Below are 13304 nucleotides of genomic sequence, written 5' to 3'. Positions count from 1 at the left end.
GGAGTGAGTACGCTTGGCACAAAGCCAAGCCCTCAGTTCGTTCATTGTTGCAGGAGAGGCCGAGAGGGACGATAGAAGCAAGAAGGGTTCAACTCAAGACATTATTCTACAAGCCACGGGTGGTAACGATAATTGCTCCGAAATTACACTCGGAACAAATATAATCTGCAAATACCTAAACAAATCAGCACACACATAATTCATTACCTATTCCAATTATAACATGTCACTCGTCACATATTCATCCTCCGAAATGTCTGTTTGTTACCTTTTATTTACCCCTAAAATAACTTGTTTTCAAGCAAGTACCATTATTTTCACTCTAGTATCATAAAATTCTAAAATTTCACTTAATATGTATTCCGAGTTTCAGTAATTCCTTAGACATTTGAATACTAAAAATTAGGGTGTTCGACGGGATGACTGTGGATCTAATGGGGGTTGCCGACAGAACTCAGGAGGGCAGATGAGGCTGACGGCGGTGTCGACGGGAAAAAAAGTGGTGTCGTGGTGTTGGTTATGGTGGATGTGGGTGTTAATGGGTAAAGGTGTGGAGAAATGGTGGATGGATTAATTAGTAAGGGTAAAATAGTATTTTTAAGTTCTTTTAAAAGATTTGGTATTAAGTTTGGAAGAAAATAGGATTTTTGGTATAAGTTTTGAAAAAAAGTTAGGTTAGGAATAAGATTTAACAAATTGAGTTATTAAAGGTATAAATTATCAAATTACCCTATTTTTTTAAAAAAAATTTAATACTATTACATCATGTAGATAAAATTAATCAAATAAATATATAAAAATATTTTTTTACAATATGACATAATTATTTTTATCACTTTTTGTTTTTTTTTACTATAAATATAAGAAACTCATATCTCATGAATTTGAGGTATGAATATGAAATTTATATTTTAGTCAAACAAACACATAATATAAATTTGGTTCATTTCAAACTCATGCCTATATTAGGTAACCTCTGTGATTTATAAGGAGTAGAAGACATTTAGGGCAGATAAAATTTGGTGAAGTAGCTGCAAAACATAGTAGAGCGTGATTGAGGAAGGTAAAGTCAAGCTCATATCCTGGTAAGTTTTTCATAATAAACCCATCTCAATCTCAATCGATTCTTCATCTTCAAACCTATAATAATAATCAAATTATTACTTCTGATGTTGCAGTCAGAATCAATGGCAGTTGCCAGAAGCTCTATTTCTATCCCCTCCTCCTCGTCATTGCTGTCAAGTTCTCGACCTTGTCTGTCTAATGTGATTCAGTCCCAACATTGTTCTTTCTCACCAAACAATTTGACATTGAACAAGTCTCTGAAACTAAGTTCGGGTTTTCGAGTCTCAGCTGTATCAATGGCCCCCCTAACTTCTGAGGACATTTCTAATTCATCCTTTCTTGATAGGAAGGAAAGTGGTGTTCTTCATTTCGTCAAGTATCATGGACTTGGCAATGACTTCATTTTGGTATTCTATATTCTTCCTTTTATTTGTATGTTACCCTATTCGGAATTGAGTTGTCTTCCAACATGACTGCTTCCTTTTTAACTTCATTGGCTTGGTATCAGGTCGACAATAGAGATTCATCCGAGCCCAAGATAACTCCTGAGCAAGCAGTTAAGTTATGTGACCGCAATTTTGGAATTGGTGCTGATGGAGTTATCTTTGCAATGCCAGGAGTTAAGGGTACTGATTATACTATGAGAATTTTTAATTCTGATGGAAGTGAACCAGAGGTGTGTATACTTGTGATTATTATACCTTCTTCATGTCACGATTCTCTTTTAGTTGAAAATTGTACTCATGGGATTGTTGTTGTAAAGCATGCTTTCCTAATCTATAGTACCCTACCCTCCGATGCGAATACATAACATTCATACAAGATACACTCTAGTGCACACTTTTACATTATCATACGCTTATTTAGAACCAGAAATCATGATACGCCATAATACGGTTACAAAATAAGGGGGGTTCAGTTTGCTATTTGCTGTGATTTGAGGAAAACCGATAACCCATTTGTCAAGTATGTAAATTCATTCCTCTAATATTATATGATGGCGAAGTGGGAAGACCACATTTTCCTTATGTTCACTCCATTTTACTTCCTTCTTACAGATGTGTGGTAATGGAGTGAGGTGCTTTGCCAGATTCATAGCCGAGCTTCAAAATTTGCAGGGCACACATAGGTATGAACAATATTTTGTTTCCGTATCATCAAATTAACTAGTTTGTGAGCTATTTATCATCACAGGATTTCGGTGCTAACAGTTACCTGTGATCAATCACATGTTTTTATGCACAAGAAAACTATTCTGCACTAGAAGTTATTGTATTTATTTTGTGCAATATGTTAGAAACAGTTCTCTTCTGCAATCAAGAGGTTATCGTAAAACATGCTTCCTCAGTATGTCACATATCTCATTCTCTTTTTTTCAGTTTCACTATCCATACTGGGGCTGGTCTTATTATTCCTGAGATTCAAGCTGATGGGCAGGTAAATTTTATGGCATTCAATACTTTTTTTTTTCCCTTTTTTTGGGTGTTTTCATGGTGGTTAGACTAGGTACTCATATTTGCGATTATGTCAACTTCAAAAAGTTGCTTTCAGCGTTTCACATGATATAGTGTCTCTACTTTGACTTGTCTGCAAGTATGATACAACTATTTTGTAGCGAAGTTTTCAATTTGTTGGTCTAAAATGAGTTGTTGTGTCGTATCGGACACAATACGTGTTGAATACATGATACGCTAAGTGAAGTACCAGAGTAACGTAGGTCAACAATTCGACATCGTTTGACCACCAAAGTCAAATGAGAATATGTGTGGGATGGAAGGACTGTCCCGTCTTTTGTAATAAGAAACACGATGTGGTGTATTTTCAGGTGAAAGTTGATATGGGTGAACCAATACTTACAGCAACTGATGTACCTACAAATCTCCCTTCAAATAAGGAACTTTCAGTTGTTAAAGCTGATTTATTAGTTGACGGAGACACCTGGGCTGTTACTTGTGTGAGTATGGGAAACCCACATTGTGTAACCTTTGGCAAAAAGGGAGAGCAGGTATGTTTTTTATGTTTCCGGTTTAATTAATCCGAAAATGATTTTCACTTCTATATTAACTGTCAACTGAAAATGGTTCCGTTCTCATATAATCTTAAATTAAAAATTGAAATAAATGGGTCTAATTGGAGTATAACATTAATGCCTTGTTTGGATTTGATGGCTTTGGAGGGAAAGGAAGGGGAGGGGGATGGAGGGATGCAAAGGCCCTTGTTTGGATAGCAAAGAGGGTAGGAGGATTGGTGGGATCCATTTTCCCTCCTCCAAGGCTCCCAAGGCAAATCAAAATCCCTCCATCAAAGGAAAGACCTGGAGGCAAATTGTATCCAAACACGCCTACTTCATTTCCCCTCCCTTTTCTCTCCCTCTATCTCACTTCCTCCCTTTCCCTCCTATTTTGCTATCCAAACTCACCATAATGTTAAGTCTAGAAGGCCATTTGAGGTAGCCTTCTTTGTTCGTATAAATAAGTTTTTTTTAGATGGTATCAAACCTTTTTTAGGGCCAAGGGAGTATCTGCTCTACTCTTAGTAAGCTTAATTTAGTATGTACTGCTCACTGTGTTTGTAGTTGTTGATTTGAGGGGTTTTTTTTGGTGTATGTTAAAGATTTCTGCTGATGTTAATGCTCATAAAAACAATTGTTGTGACAAGATCCAAGGACATGAGACTGGAAACTTTGACATGGCAGAGGAACATAGTTATTTTCGTAATTGGATTCTTTGATAGCGGCATTTTCATGCTAAATGAACACTGGAATAGTCCCTTTCTTGCTTGATAAACAATAATAAAACATTTTATATCCAAGATGACAACTTCTCTATTTTCTCTTGTGAAGTGGTTGTCTGGTTGACACTAAAGTTACTTCTCGTAGATTCATCACCTTCCGGTTCCCTCCAACAAGCACAGTATTTTTTACTTTTTGGGCAAAGATGGTTAACATTCCGAGTTAAACATCTACGTAGAACCAATAAGCAAAATTTTTGTCGACACCTTTCCCAGATATATTTCCTCTAGATAAACGTCATAGTCCATGTCTTTTGTACTATAGAAGAGCAAAGTTATACTTCATACTGCATATTTGAAGCTGCAATATCGTACTTGATTGTTTCTTTGGAAATCCCCTTTTTGGTATGATTGTTTTGCACAGATTAAAAAGACGACCATTTAAAATAATTTTTTCTGTTGTTTTATTTTAAAAGGAGGCACAAATGCAATATTATACTAGGGGAGGGGGATCAGCAACTTGTCATTCACAAGCATTGAGTCTCCACCAGACCACCACTAGGCCAAGACATCATTGATATTTTTTCTTCTTAAATTTGGTGGTCATATATTTATACTCTGTATTATGGAGTAGGGATGATGAGTTTGTTATCATTATTATTTTCAGTCGTTGCCCCTATTCTCCTGTATTAATTTCTATCTGGAATAAGGCTAAATTCAATGGAAGTTTCTGAGTGATGTTTTTTTCTTAAAACAGAATTTGGTGGTTGATCAATTAAACCTGGCTGACATTGGACCGAAATTCGAGCATCATGTCGTCTTTCCAGCACGTACTAATACAGGTCAGTTAAACTAACCTGTTAGATGATTGATTGTGAGATATCACAGTTTTCGGAAGAATCCTGTGTTTGATAGTTTAATCAATTATTGGAAATGGGTTGGACATAATTGTTAGTCAGCTTATTTGGCGACAACTTGAGCTTAATATGAATTAAGCAATAGTAGTTTAACAATCGGGAAAGTGGTGATTGACCCCATAAGTTTGAACAATTGTTAAATTAACCCCCACAACTTTCAATTGGAGTGATTAGGCCCCATAACTTACATAATAAGTGAAATTAAACCCCTTTATCAAAATCTCACGAGAAATTCAATTTATCATATAAAAAAAAGTAAAAATGGTTATGTTTTTATGAAAATACAAAATAAAAGTTTTTAAAATTTAATAAAAAAAATAGCATAAATTAGATTAAAAAAATTAAAAATACTTTTATGAAATTCAAACAATTTATTATTTTTATATAAAGTACAGATTTTTCAACTTTTTTTTACAATTTTTGTAAAAAAAAAATCAATTGCAAAACATTTTGTTAGGTGATTGTGTTAAAATCAGAAGTCGGAATAAAATATTTTCATGAGAAAAAAATATAATAAAATGTTAAAAAAATAATCAATTTTTTCTATTTTTCAACATTTCAAAAACATTCATATAAAATTGTTAATTGTTTATTTTTCCCAAAAAATCATACCGAATTACATATGTATGTTTAAAAAATGGTTTTAGTATGTAATACGTATGATTTTAGTATGTTATACGTATACGTGTTGGTATAGCTTTTGGTATATAATGATATTTTGGTGAGATTTTGTATGGGGTTTGATTGCACCATATGTGAAACTTATGGGGCCAAATTACTCCAATCGAAAGTTATGGGGGTTAATTTCACAATTGCACAAAGTTATGGGGGTCAATCACCACTTCCCCGGTTTAACAATAATAATAAACTGTAAGTCTATGCTTTTATTATTCCTTAATTATTCGCTCCCGTAGTTTGAAAAAGCATGCCTCTGGTGCGCTTAAAAGCTCAAGGGTCATTGAATCACTAGCCAAAACCCAAAACGCCTCATAGCGTCTTAGGTTTGCCTAGTGCATAAGAAGCTGAAAGTAATGCATACTCCTATGCAAATTCATGTGTTTCCTTTGAATTATTTTATTTTGCCCATGCTTTGGCTGTGATAAAATCTTTCATGTTAACCCTAATTAATGCCTGGAAGGATTGTTGTACAATTTTAGTGTTAAAAAGTATAAAATTGTTTACAAAACGTCATGCCCCGCCCTCATGTGCATGTGCATGGGTCTTCCTCCGTGCCACGGGCCCTGGCCGCTTCTGTGGGACTCACGCCTTAAAACAAGGACTGGATGGGTATCCGTCAGTGAGCTATATGTGATCTCCTGAGCTAAACCTTAACAGAAACACCAATGAACAGAAATTTTTCATAAACAATTACAAGCGATTAGATACCCTCACACTTACTCAGTTTATGTCAATACATGCATATACCTGTCAAAGGCAGTTAGATGTAACAATCTTCTTGCCTTAATTGACATTCATTTGGACCATCTTCTGGGATTTCTTAGGAGAGGATCGTTCTAGTTAGTAGGATGAAATAGTATCAACTCCCAGTATTTTCGTGGAACACATAGTACAAGGGATGCCTCCCTTACATCTCATGTCTGGTTTTTGATCAGTTTAGCCTTATTCACGAAGGCGAAATTATAGTATAATCAAACTACTTAGCAGTTTCAAGGAGTAGGTTGGGTTATTGAAGCAACTTTTTGTGAAAGAAGAGCGGTCCTTCCACTCTCTCTCTTTCTTCTTTTTTTTTTTTTTTTTTTTTTTTTATGAATGGTGCGTAAGATTTACTCGTGCTTACGAGTTTCTTTGATGGAGGATGATTACATCCCTGTTCTCTGTTTGGTCTTGTAGAATTTGTTGAAGTTTTCTCCCGGTCGCACCTGAAGATGCGTGTGTGGGAGCGTGGTGCAGGTATTTGTTTTTCTATTCCAATGGTTAAAGAAATAAATTACTTCCTTTATTCATTTGAATCACTAAATTTTGTTTTATGACATTCAAATTAGTTCACTATGTTTGCATTGTGAGTAAGAAATAACACTCAAAACAGTCTCGTGTGAGTGTGAGCCACATTCTTCTCTTACATATTTTTTATCTCTTTTGGTCCAAAAGCAAATGTGGTGAATTTGAGCAAGGAGTAAGTTGTCGTTCTTTTCTGTTCTTACATTGATGAGGGCTTCATTAACATGGTCGGGGGACCCAATAATTTAAGAGATTGCTCCAGTTACTTTATCTGAAGTGTGTTGTCATCTGTCCTTTGTTATAGGGGCCACTCTAGCATGCGGAACTGGAGCTTGTGCTGTTGTGGTGGCTGCAGTTCTCGAAGGCCGAGCTGACCGAGTGAGTGTACTTTTGGGCCGTGTTATTATCTCCTGCGTTCTACTTCTCCACACCATCTATCCCTCCCCCCCTTTTTTTTACAACCTTGTCATTTTTCTCAACTTCAACTTAATTACTTTTTATTTAATCTATGATGAACAGAAATGCATAGTTGATCTTCCGGGAGGGCCACTGGAGATTGAATGGAGGGAGGAAGACAATCATGTGTACATGACAGGCCCAGCCCAAGTAGTGTTTTATGGGTCAGTCCCTCTTTAATTCGAGACTGTGCTCTCATAAGGTTTGACTCAACATGTTTGTATTGAATGTTTAAGATGAGAGACTGAAGATGATTGCATAGTTGATGTGAAATTGTGAATTCATCAGATTGTAGCAAACATTATATATTTAAGCAGAGCTTGGATTACTTGATTAATTGGCCTTGGCTTATGGTTTATGGTTGGAGTTACATGTCTAAACATATAAACAATGACATTTTCCGACTTATTCAATGCTATATTTGGCAAAGCTGACTCAATGCAGATGACTATACTGTCACTACATGTCTAAACTGGGATATAGAGCAAGAAAGTGTGTGTTTCTGGGGGGGTATCCATTTGGTGTGAAGGGTTACAAGTTACGGAGTATATGATTTACAAAAGCAAGTCATTTTTGTTAGCAGAGATGTTGTTTTCAAGGAGGATATTTTCCCTTATAACAGCAAATTCAGACCACAACACCTATTTTGATTAATCCTGCAGATATTCCTTATACTTTACTCAGGAATTAAATTCCCAACGAGCAAGAAGATATTAAAGTTGAAAATAATACAACAATTGAGAATTCACAAATTGATGACATACTTGGCAATCCTACTTGATTGAAATAATGAAGACAATGGTACAAATAACATTGAGAATTCTCTCATTCAGAGAAACAACAGTGGGACATGAGAAATAAATAAATTAATTAAATCAACGTAGACGACAATCAAGGAGGATCAAGAAAGCTTGTATCAGGTTGAAAGATTTCCATTGGTTCATTAAGCAAGCTGCCATATGCAGCAAACTAATAGAACTGAGCATACCAGGATCACAAATGAAATTCCCATGTTTGATCCAGAGTACTTGGCCTTTTTAAATCATGTTCTTCCACATGAATTGAACCCACAACATTTTCTCAAGCAGCACAAGATGAGTGATGGGTTGATGCCATGAACAAAGAGCTTCAAGCCTTAGAGGCTAATGACACATGGATCATGACAGATTTACTAAGACAAAAAGACAATAGCTTTAAAATGGGTCTATAAAATTAACAGTAATGCTGACAGTTGAAAGATTCAAAGTTAGGTGGTTTGCTAAGGGGTATAAACAAATTGCAACTGTCATAAACTTAATTGCATTGGCATATGCAAATAGACATTAACAATACCTTATTGGCTTATTGCATGGGTACTGAACAGAGGAAGTATACATGACTCCACCACAATGATAACATGTCTCTCTCTTATTTGTTAGGAATGAAGTTTATTGAGGTACAACAATGGAGATTTCTCTGGTTCTAAAGTTCAGAGTTATAAATATAGACTTGTGAGAGCTTTGACAGTGCTAAAGAGATTGAAAAAGAAAGGGGCAAAGTCACGAAAGCTTTTAAATAGTACAGTATAACCCTTACATATATGATATATCAAGGAATACAAATCACAATGGACAAGACTACCATCAGCCTTGTCCTTAATTTTTGCCACAAACATAAAGCAAATGATAATTCACACAAAATTCACAAATAAAAACCAACAAACAGTGCAACAAACGTAATGAACGGATAAAAGGTGCCGTAAAGCCCCGTCAGTCTGTCATCTACAATACAAACAGCTCAAGAAATGAAATGGCAGTGAGAATTCATTCAAAGGGGGTATTTCTGCAGTTTAATGATGCAACTTTCCCAAAATGGTAAGGAGGAATCTCTCGTAGTCTCCACGAGTCTCCTTCGCAATGGCGTGCTCTAGTGTCACGCTGTTCCTCTTGTAAAACAGCTCCTCAACCTTTGCTAAGTCTTTCTCAGCTCTTGTCACAAGCACTCTTGTTATCGCATCCTCATCAGTTCCGCGTGTATGCATTGCATGACTCAGAACCTAATCACAACCCCGAAATGATATTAGGACATTAGACTTGTTACTTAGCTTGTAACCGGATAACTCCTGAATAATACGGAGTACTACTTAAGAACGACAACTTACCCTTTCTAGATACTTAATAGGGGACTTGATGCATCTAATGACAGTGTGTAGGGCAGATACAAAGTCCTGATCTTTATCACCGGCCAAGCTCTGTAAAAACAAAGGGAAGTTGTTAGTATAACAGCAAAGATGAGTTTCATTTAAGACAAGAAGAAGATTTTAACAAAAGCAAGTACTATGCTTCATTCCACTTTATTAACGGCAGCTGTGTGTTTTGAAACAACTGCGTTAAAAGCCCAATACTAAGACTGTAAGACTCCATACATTCCACCATTCAAGAGAGCCCTTGAGGCACAATGTAGACAAGTATGACACTTGGAGGTGCGTGACAGACGCTTTTGATTGAGTCTTAAGTAATAAAATTGCTACTCTGTGTCAATTTACCTTGGTTATTGGGGAGCCGTGAGCATCCCTAAACTGGTAAAAGGTAGCGATAAGCTGAGATTTGCTCCTTGTTGTGAGGATCCTGACAATCTCGTCATGATTATATTCCTTATCTTTGATACAGTTGTGCAAGATTTCAGCCTCAGTCTCAGCCAACTTTGGGTCAGTCACCTCACTTTCATGCCTGTGTACACTTACCAGCAGAAGAAGTAGCTGCAAATTTATAGATGAAACATTTAAACATTAAGATAAATTAGTCTGGTTGGTCACTTGAAGACCAATGTAATCAGAATGTAGAATATGTATGTCTGAAGGACTTGCCTTGCGCATGTCACCAGTGAAGTAAGATGCAACATCTTCTTCCAAGCTATGCAAGTAACGAGCCTGATAGGCGCGTTTGAATAACAGCAATTCCTCAGCAGAAGGTGTGCAGGACAGCTCAATAATAACTTTGTAATCTGATTTCTTAAGAGCAACATTTGCTAGGACTGCTTCCCTCTCATATGGCTCCAACATCCATCGATACACAGCTCTCTCAAAATCACCAGAAAGCTCATCTTCGAGACGCTTGATAAGATTCTCACTGTACTGTTGTTCGTAAGTCTCCTTAATCACCTTCCTTTGTGCTGCATTTCTGTGGCAGATGACTTCAATGATACCCTTTTCATCTGTTCCCCATCCTACATTATATGACATTACAAAATTTTGTTAAATACGTATACTATCTAAAACCAATTTAAGTAGATGATGGCGAACAAAAATGGATCAGCCAAGTCAAGTATGTAATCCCTCGTCTCTGATGGCTGGTTTATCTTTCCATATTGACTTTAACAATCGAACAATGTCAACTGTCAATGTAGTCATCTTCGACAAGAATCTGAATAAATCGGATATGACAGCCCAAAAAATTGTTACTATAAAATAACAAAGAGTAGCTTACCAACTGTTCAACTACCATAGAGTAACAACTTATCTGTTTTTTCTCAAGGTTTGCGTTTTTGGACAACAAAATAGGTTGAAAGTCAAAACAACAAATAAATGGAAGGTTTGGTTCAATTTAAGACATAAATCAGGTACGCCTAATGTGTATCGATGATCTTTCATTACAAGGGTATGCATATCGTCGCAGGGGCGAACCTAGAAATACTAGTATTTTTGGGTAGCGAATTTTTCTCATGTTGTTAATTTACTTATGTCAAACGTCCGTGTTGTTGAAGAATTTTGGGTAGCAAAAATCGTTAATTTTAACCATTTTTTGGAAAATTGGGTAGCAAAAATCGATAATTTTAACCATATTTTATGGAAATTTGGGATTGCGAGTGCTACCCTTTGCTACTAGCTAGGCTTCCGGTCACCTTGAGGATTTTGTACTACAGTAACAACATATACGCTTATATGGAGTACAGCGAGTACTGATATCAACTCACATTGCCTAAGTTTGGTGGAAAATGGAACTATATATGGTTATAAACTACTCTAGTAGGGAAACTTTACAGCCTAAGTAAGAGGATCGACGATTCAAAACAGAGTTAAAAAAAAGCAAAAATATCTCCACAGTAAAACACATTAAAATGGTTTGGAATAGACAGATGAAGGTGGTATTTGATTTTCTCATTGAAAAAGTCAACGAGTAATAAGATCAGAATATGAAAAGACAAGAAAAAGGAAGATAAGAAAAAAGAAAATGGTAATGTAGGTAGATAGATGATGCCTGGATGGTATACCTTGGCAAGCTTTCCTAAGGGCTTCGGCGTCAACAAAGGGATCACAATGGTCCGGGGCGACGAGGGTGGCCATTTCTCAACAGTTTATTATTTTTTGAGATTATAATAAAACTCTGTTAGATATGTCTCACTTTCCTGTCCTTACTCCATCTCAGATGCCCGCTATTTATAATGTTATGTATGCCTATCCTCCAAATTAGGCTGTCTCTATCACCCATGGAACATCTTCTTTACTCCTTTTTATTATTTTAACATAATTAATGATAACACAGACTAATCAATATTATTATACTATTTTGAATGTCCGTACGTTGCAACAGGGTAATTAACTTATTTATAATGGAAAAAAAAACGTTATAAGGTTTTAATGTTTACATTCTATGTCTAATGATTTGTTTACATATTATTAAAATATCTCTTTCAAAAAAATAAAAGATTAATATATACGTGGATTAACTCTTATATAATCATATAATCACCCCACCTTATATTAATCTTTTGATGTGGGAGAATTCTACTATTTTTGTTTACATATTATTAAAATATCTCTTTCAAAAAAATAAAAGATTAATATATACGTGGATTAACTCTTATATAATCATATAATCACCCCACATTATATTAATCTTTTGATGTGGGAGAATTCTACTATTTATAAGTAATATATTCACCAAACTTGAATTATTTTTCTGATGTGGCACAATTCTACTATTTATACGTAGTATATATATATATATATTAATCAAACATGCATTGTTTTTTAATGTTGGACAAATAACATACTCAAAATTACTCCATCTTTTTTGCACTTAGTTCGACATCTAACCAGATCCCGAATACCGAATACGGACAATTGCTACACATTATATCTAATAGTTATATTTAAATTTAATAATATGATCAAGTACTCTCCATTAATATTTGTTTGTTGTTTTTCTTCAATTTTTTTTTTTATCATAATTGAGATACGAAAATTTCTCGTGGTACCCCTTAATTTTGTCAGATTTTCCATGTTACCCCTACTTTTAAAAATCTGCCTATGGTACCTTTGAGGTTCCATTTTTTTTATCCATGGTACCCCTTAATGTAAAGGCTGTTAAATGGACGTTGATACCGTCGTTTTAGTACCAAAAATAAATACCTAAGTACTACTAACAGAAGTCAGCGGTAAGTAGGGTCGATCTCCACAGGGAGGCGGTCACTATCTACTTGTCAATTCGGTCTGTCTAAGGTCAGTAGATGGGAGTTGAAATGTTTGAACTAAACTAAAGAGATTAAAGTAAGAGAAAGGGAAAAGAGGGATTACCAATAGAGAGAGGAAACTAGGATTGTCGGCTCATCAATGAATGTTGGTTAATTACAGTTAAGGTCACAGATCGGTCAATTGTATCGGTCTAAGGGGCAACGAATATCTCCTTCCGGTCTCAATTCGCCCTAAAATACTATTAGCTTAGCTTCCGCCCTCACTAAAGCATCATATTGCTCACCGCGGGTCTCATCCCTTCCAACTTTCCGGTCTAGGTTAAGGCTTACCAAGATTAATTAAGCTAAATGCATCGATTCAAGTAGCTAGTTACAGTTAATTGCAGTGATTAACAACAAAGACATGATAACTATGAAAGATTTGTAAACCTAATTAGCAACTAACAACAGTTCATCGAATCCCCTAAATCCTAGCAATTAAATTAGCTAGACATAATAGTGATAGAACAAGAGCGAAAGAATAGAGGAATAATAAACATCACAAATTAAGGAGAGAGTAAAGAAAGAGAAAGAGTAAAAGGAAGAATTACAGATTAAGAGATCCGAGAAAAAGAGCAGAACAAAGTAGCAACCATTGAGAGAGGAAAAACAGTGTTTTTGAGTGTACGAGATGTAAAAGGTGTGTTTATGACCTAATCCCGACTTCCTTTATATAGGGAAGTCATT

General features: G+C 35.6%; 2 protein-coding genes across 2 annotated transcripts; one reads left to right on the top strand and one right to left on the bottom strand.

Annotated features, from left to right (window-relative positions):
- The first annotated feature begins 962 nt into the window (after nt 1-962).
- Nucleotides 963-7464, top strand: LOC141611775 (diaminopimelate epimerase, chloroplastic). The gene is made up of 10 exons (XM_074430395.1): nt 963-1085; nt 1179-1472; nt 1574-1741; nt 2124-2194; nt 2445-2502; nt 2891-3070; nt 4553-4637; nt 6564-6623; nt 6976-7049; nt 7191-7464. Exons 2-10 carry the CDS (start codon nt 1188-1190, stop codon nt 7305-7307), a joined length of 1098 nt encoding a protein of 365 aa, XP_074286496.1. The 5' UTR covers nt 963-1085; nt 1179-1187; the 3' UTR covers nt 7308-7464.
- A 1206-nt stretch (nt 7465-8670) lies between these two features.
- On the bottom strand, nt 8671-11591 carry LOC141611776 (annexin-like protein RJ4). The gene is made up of 5 exons (XM_074430396.1): nt 11376-11591; nt 9973-10331; nt 9652-9864; nt 9268-9357; nt 8671-9162 (listed from the first exon to the last, which is right to left on the bottom strand). The coding sequence occupies exons 1-5, from the start codon at nt 11446-11448 to the stop codon at nt 8956-8958; spliced, it is 942 nt and encodes a 313-aa protein (XP_074286497.1). The 5' UTR covers nt 11449-11591; the 3' UTR covers nt 8671-8955.
- Between the last annotated feature and the right edge of the window lie 1713 nt (nt 11592-13304).

Source organism: Silene latifolia, chromosome 11 (assembly GCF_048544455.1).
Source record: "Silene latifolia isolate original U9 population chromosome 11, ASM4854445v1, whole genome shotgun sequence".
In the NCBI taxonomy this organism is placed as follows: domain Eukaryota; kingdom Viridiplantae; phylum Streptophyta; class Magnoliopsida; order Caryophyllales; family Caryophyllaceae; genus Silene; species Silene latifolia.
Note: the sequence above shows the minus strand (reverse complement) of the source record. Positions and strands in the feature narration are given on the sequence as shown.

What these genes read in the sequence shown, in the direction of transcription:
- LOC141611775 (XM_074430395.1), top strand. Translation starts at nt 1,188, where the DNA reads ATGGCAGTTGCCAGAAGCTCTATTTCTATCCCCTCCTCCTCGTCATTG. An exon ending in TGTGTGGGAGCGTGGTGCAG is followed by an intron (nt 6,624 to 6,975) that starts GTATTTGTTTTT and finishes CCTTTGTTATAG; the next exon opens with GGGCCACTCTAGCATGCGGA. An exon ending in TCGAAGGCCGAGCTGACCGA is followed by an intron (nt 7,050 to 7,190) that starts GTGAGTGTACTT and finishes TATGATGAACAG; the next exon opens with AAATGCATAGTTGATCTTCC.
- LOC141611776 (XM_074430396.1), bottom strand. Translation starts at nt 11,448, where the DNA reads ATGGCCACCCTCGTCGCCCCGGACCATTGTGATCCCTTTGTTGACGCC. An exon ending in ACGGCTCCCCAATAACCAAG is followed by an intron (nt 9,358 to 9,651) that starts GTAAATTGACAC and finishes TTGTTTTTACAG; the next exon opens with AGCTTGGCCGGTGATAAAGA. An exon ending in CTATTAAGTATCTAGAAAGG is followed by an intron (nt 9,163 to 9,267) that starts GTAAGTTGTCGT and finishes GGTTGTGATTAG; the next exon opens with GTTCTGAGTCATGCAATGCA.